The sequence below is a fragment of the Otolemur garnettii genome, unplaced genomic scaffold (genome assembly GCF_000181295.1).
Source record: "Otolemur garnettii isolate 467f Iridium unplaced genomic scaffold, OtoGar3 scaffold00083, whole genome shotgun sequence".
NCBI lineage: Eukaryota > Metazoa > Chordata > Mammalia > Primates > Galagidae > Otolemur > Otolemur garnettii.
In genome coordinates, this window is record NW_003852478.1 from 4,128,088 (window position 1) to 4,134,467 (window position 6,380).

The 6,380-nt window shown below is 41.7% G+C and overlaps 1 protein-coding gene across 1 annotated transcript in view; it reads right to left on the bottom strand.

Annotated features, from left to right (window-relative positions):
• Window positions 1-33: 33 nt before the first annotated feature.
• CORIN (corin, serine peptidase) overlaps window positions 34-6,380 on the bottom strand; it is a 257,752-nt gene continuing 251,405 nt past the window's right edge. Inside the window, exons 21-22 of the mRNA XM_012808096.2 lie at window positions 6,240-6,373; window positions 34-2,108 (exon numbers count right to left, since the gene is read on the bottom strand). Coding sequence (XP_012663550.1) covers window positions 1,926-2,108; window positions 6,240-6,373 — 317 coding nt within the window. The 3' untranslated portion in view covers window positions 34-1,925. The remainder of the gene's footprint in view (window positions 2,109-6,239; window positions 6,374-6,380) is intronic.

Genomic DNA, 6,380 nt, shown 5'->3' on the forward strand with positions numbered 1-6,380 from the left:
ATTTTATTTCAAAAGATGTATAAAAGAATTGGGTCTATTTCCGAAAATGCCCCCTGGATGTTGAAGACCCATGTGCTTTTCCAGGGCTAAGGTTCTCATTGTTCACTGAATGGGTTGAGACTATTAGCAGTCACTAATTTCAGACTAGTCAAGGTTAAAATAAAAGAGCATGTACTTGTGAGAATGAGATACGAGAAAGAGAAATGCTGACGGGTGGGGTGCTGAGTGCCGCCATGCGATTAAAGGGTGAGAAACAATTTCCTGGGACTTGTTATCCAAGATACATATCCGTCAAAAAAAAAGGTTATACAATTTTATTTGTATTAAGAATTATTGAAAATAAGTACAATATGTACATGTCGCTGAACAGAAGTTGAGCTTCTAAAAGTTGTTACATGAAGTGTGTACCTAAAACTATAATGAAACTGACATGTTTTTAAATGTTCGTACAATTGCAACCACAGATCAGTTGCTGTATTTCAGACGTGTCGTAGGTGTATATAAAACAGGATGTGAATAACATGGAAAGTGTTTAAACAACAGTGTGAATTTCACATAGGTTTACACATAGAAAAAGAATAGAAAAATACATGTATAAAATTGCAAGGAGTCTCTGTCTGGAATGCTGAGGCCGCCCAGGCAGCTGGTGGAGGTTCAGAGGAAAGTGCATTTGTTCCAAAGGCATTCGTCGGAATGTCGCAAAGTGAATGTCTGACTAACTAAATTAGATGTATGTGAAGATCTGTGTCTTGAAGCTTTTTTGCAGGGTAGGGCAAGACTTTTCACCAGGAATTGCTTCGAAATTGATTTGCATAAAGTGTCCTAGTGCTAGAAATCACTTTCAAAATGGTAACTATCAATACAAAGAAATTGCAACACCAGATATTAAATACCTTTTGAGTCAAATTCCAAAATGTTTTACTCCATGCAGAGTTTTACTGTGCTTTGAAATAGATTTCTGTGACTTTATTGATAAGCACGAATACAGAAAAACAAAACGTTAATGGGGCAAGAGATGCAATTTTATTTTGAGTTTTTAAAAAATTTGCATCCCTCCATCCTAAAGCAAGTTCTCTTCTGGCGAAGTTTAATATCCATTTTATTTTCATACATAGCACAAGCAAAACAAAATATTTCCTGTGACTACTGATATCGTCTTTGAAATCTCAATCAGCTAACTGATAACATACTGAACAAACCCCAGGTCTGAGGGAAGTGCAGTACAGCCTTTTCTATAAAATTACAACCTTGCTTTAAATTCAGAATGTGCAATCCTGGGATGCCAAGTGTTAACACTGAAATCCAAAGAACTCTGCATTTAATATGTTTTGCTACCCAAATGGGATGCCGTTCATCTTTTACCTCTGTCTTTTCTAAGTTCTCAGAGTCATGTAAGCCCCAAAAGAGTAACAGGAAATAATTTAAGCGTGAAAATTATCTTGGCTTTTAATAAATCAAAAGCAAGTCTGTGAGGTTAATGTCAAAATTTGTCACTATTGCTACTGCACTTGAAAAACAGAAACTGCCAAGATGTATAAATAAGCTGGCCTGAATCTCAATGTCCTTTCTGTGATAGGATAAAAAGGAACCTGCTCTAACATGTGACCCTAGTGCCCACATTGTTTTAAATCCCTCCAGAGCTAATAATCGCGTGTTGCAGGCAAGGTTAGTTTTGGCAAAAGAACAAAGCCTGTTTGCTTAGTTTTTTGAAAGTCTTTCACTGAACTTGAAATAAGAGAAAAATCAAGTTGAAAAAAAGAAGTTGAAGAGATGAGTCCAAAACAAACATGCAAATTGGCAGGTCAGCGGTGAGCATCCCTGCCCGTGGAAAGTGCTTCTGTAGAGCTCTCTGCAGCAATCTCTTCACAGTCGAGAAGGCCATTTTCTTTGAGTGTAGCTGGCAAAACCTCTGGCCATCTTTGTAGTTAATCCAGGAGAAAGGTCTGTATATATATTTGTCTTTGGATCCATTCGACGAAGTAGGACACGTTGCTATAAACACCAGGCCCCAAGACTTTGGAAAAGCAGACGGAGCCCCATGAGGTTAAACCAAACAGAGTCCACTGTCCCGCAGGACGCTCACAAACCAGAGGCCCACCGCTGTCCCCCTGTAACAGAGAGCAAAAGATCAGTCCCTGGGATTTCAGGCTTCTAACAGCAGCCTGGCTACCCTGAAGATAGATTGAAGCCAAACTCGTTTAACAAACGGAAAATTCCATCAAGGCTTTCCTTGTCAGCTTGGGGAGGCACCGTGGTTTTCACTGAATAGATGGAAACATAGAGGAACATAGAGGAATAGAGAAACATCTTAAACTCATCCTTAGAAGGACAGAGAGTGGCATGGGAAGGGATTATATTCTCTCCATGAAATTAGAAGACATTTTTTTAGTCATTTACTGCATTTGTCAAAATACATCATAATTTTTTTAAAGTATCAGAACTTATCATCTCCTAGTTGACCTCATTCTTTAAGTTTGATTAAGCTGTAAAAAGTACCTAAAGTGGAACAAAGATTTTTTTTTCTCCTCACAAACAATACAACAAAAACATCCTAAATACTTCTCTATTCTCCAGATTCTTGCTATGTGAATGAATATTTTAAGTGTAACATTCCCTCACTGTACTTAGGAGTTTTTTATTTGGTGTATTTGAATACAAAATACCAGTTAAAAATGACTTACCATAAAGAATTTCATTTATTTATAGCCTACAATTTATTTCATATCCAAAACTATTTCATCCTCAATACTTAGGTTTAGGTATTCCCACTGAGTTTTATGCAGCTTTTTCCCCCAAATATAGTTAACAATAAAACACCGTGGCATTACAGACAATAATATTTGCTGTATCTGAAAAGATCAGGGTAGATAAGAGCTTTCTGCACTGCTCCAGAAGAGAGGGGTTGGTGCCATAAAACATAAGAAACTAAGTATGTAAATTCATGTGGAAAATTACAAACACTTCTTGCCCTATAAAATGTTCACACTTGGAAGCATAACTCTGGTCTCCCTACTTGGCGATGTTGAATAATACTAGGAGCAGGGCAGCGCCTGTGGCTCAGTGAGTAGGGCGCTGGCCCCATACACCAAGGGTGGTGGGTTCAAACCCAGCCCCAGCCAAACTGCAACCAAAAAAAAACAGCCGGGCATTGTGGTGAGTGCCTGTAGTCCCAGCTACTTGGGAAGCTGAGGCAAGAGAATCGCCTAAGCCCAGGAGTTGAAGGTTGTTGCTATGAGCTATGATGCCACGGCACTCTACCGAGGGTGATAAAGTGAGACTCTGTCTCTAAAAAATATATATATTAGGAACAATATTTAGTGATGCTCTTCTAAACACTTTCCTTGGATTAGATCATTTATTCTTTACAAAATGCCTAAGAATCGGTATTATTCATTACTATTATATCCACTTTGGAGATAACGAAATGGAACCACAGGTCCACCTGTTCATTGGCAAAGCCGGGGTTTCAAGTGAGGCAGCTGGGAACAGCACTGCACCTCTGGAGCTTCAAAGCTCCCCTGCATCTTAAGAATTGTGCTGCAAAAGCAAAATTGACTTTCTGTTGTGCCGTCTGCATTTATGGACGTGGTGATCTTTAAATCCATCACTTTCCAAAAATAATAAGCATAGAACTTACAAGGAGCTAAACAAACTTTTTTGCCCAAAAGCCTAACTGAATTTTTTAAGAAGTAAAATGTCCTGGAAACATTTCTATGAGACATATTTAACAATTTTTTAACTCCCCTTAAATACTACGATGCTCAATTATTTAGGTTGAACTATTTATTGTGCCAGAGAGTGGTTAACATGGGACATGTTTAGATGTCATCACCTCTGCTCCTCCAGATCAGAAATTTAGTCAAATAATTATTTAGCACCTAGTCTTTGCAAAGTTCTGTGCTGGGGAAGAAGAAAGCACTATTTCTTGTCCCAGAGCAGCCAAAAGTCTCCATGCGTAGCAAAAAAAAACTTTACATGAAAGCAAAATCTAAGGACAATAAGAGGAGTTCCAAGGAGTGAGTGAGGACTTCCCAGCAGAGAGGAATGAAAACGCCGTCCTGAGATGTGGGTTTTGAACGGGGCTCAGAGTGGGGCAGGTGTTCCATTAGGTAGAAAAGAAAGGGGAAGAACAAGCAGTTCAAAGTGAAGGAGAGAATGCAGCTAAGGGCACAAATTGTCTGCACTGTCTTTTCCTCTTTGTGACGCTGGGCTTTAAACCAAAGTTCACCTCTGACCTCAGTGTTGACCCACGTGATGTATAGACTGCCTCAGAGGGACCTGGGGCTTCCACTGTGTCCTGTCGTGCAATTAAGAAAGATAATGTATGTTGTGCAAAAGAGGTGTGAGTATAATTACTTGCTCTAGATTTAGAAAAAACCAGCTTTTGTTTGGTATTTTGTTTTCTGCTGGTTGTGTTGGAGAATATCTGGTATGCATTTTAAGATACCCGCAGCGCTGAATTCCCATGACTAAAGCAGTTGGCATCACCTGGGTCCTACTAAACGTCATGACAGAAACCTGCCAGTCCCTGTGTCTCTAATTGGGCCTCTAGTTTCTTTGCAAAGAATCCCTGCCTTTCTCCCCTTTAGCAGTGACCGAGAGATGATCTTAAACGTGTGCCAAGAGGTGCTAGTCTGGGAAACCTCTAAGTCATGTCGAGGAAAGGGAGAAACGTATTTCCATTAATTACTGCAGCCAGTGTAGGGAGTGACGGAGCACTAGGACCCTGAAGCCAGGCTGCCTGGTTTCACATCCTCACACTAACATACTTCGCGCTGGGTGATCTGGGGCAAATGACTTCTGTCATATTCTATTTAGGGAAACAATGGCACTGCCACGTGGAGTGATGCTCACAATTAAATGAGCATCAGAAAACCTTCTGCAGAGAGCCTGGAAGGCAATCAGCCCTAAAGGGAGAGACGTTAATGTAATTACAGTTTAGTGAATGTCTAAGTATGACCAGACATCTCATAGAGAGAGAGGAAAGATAGGGACTTTCACAGGCATTATTAATTCAGTTAATCCTCAAAATACCCTGTGAACGAAACAGAATTAGCCCCATTTTACTCAAGAGAAAACTGTCTAGTGAGGTTAAATAGCGTCCCCATCCCTGGGTGACACTGTCCTTACGGGCAGAGATCTTTGAGGCGACAAATCTTGCTCCATGCCCCACTTTGTGGCTCCCCAAAACACTTTTTTTGGCTTGGGGAATCAAACCTGGGTTCTTGTATAGAAGGGAAGGATTCCTCTCCCACTGCCTGCCTCAGCTGGATGACTTGCGGCCAAGAGGCAGAATGGAGGGTGGCCTCGGAGAAACTCCAAGGGAAGCGTCTGCTCCAGCCTGTTTCCTACGACAACCACCTAAGGAATCGCCACTGGGATGTTTCTAGTCCCCTGACTTTTCCATTCAAACATGGACCACCAAAAGTGTCCTTCACTGATGCTGAGTTAGCAGTACTAGTATCACTGTGTCTCTCCCTCTCTCACTAAACTGTGGGAGGAGCAAGTGAGTCTACTCCAAAGTAGTAAAATAACAAAGATACTCCATAGCAGTGCAGTCTAAAAACTGTCTTCTCCACTTCATTTTATTAAGCACTCGCAAATGTTCATCCTTTCCTGGGAGCCAGTCCAGTAAAATATTCAATAAATATGTACTCAGTAAAAATAAAAATGCATCTTTCCTGCACTGCGAAGTTAGTCTGCTTTGAAAGTTGCCATGGCCATGAGTAGCTAAGGGCTGTGTCCAGTGACCTCTGATGGCCCAAACAATGCCCGTGTGCTCACCCCTGAGACACAGGGAGTCCTCTAACACACCCTTGAACTTGGGGGTGGAGGTAGTGAGGGCTTTAATGCCATCACTCTGGGGCTGATACTGTTCTTTGGAGCTCCCTCTCGGGGTTAGAGCCATGGTTACTCCGGGCTCCTGCTAGAACCTCATTTATCCCAGCCAAAAGCATGGTGGAATGAGACGGACAGAGACAACTGTTTTCCTCAGGTAACGTCCCCACACAATAAATAGATGTGAAGGCAGAAGGCAACGTGAATAAAGGGATAGAGGTGGTTAGGGGTTGCCTGTGTACTGGCTGAAGGAGAACACACTAGGAATAATCCAACGTTTGGCAACAAACAATTTTCGAAAACTGTTCCCAAAGGATCACACATGAATAATAAAGAGTTTATAGGGCCTCAGGGAAGGTCAAGGCTGCACTGAATCCTCTCGGGAACAAGAAAGCACGCACCATGCACGAGTCCACCGTGCCCGACTCGAAGCCAGCGCAGATCATCCGGGTGGTGATGGTCTTCATGTCGAAGTAGGACTGACACTGCTCCAGGGAGATGATGCGGACCTCGCCCTCCTGCAGCTTAAAAGGCACTGGAGT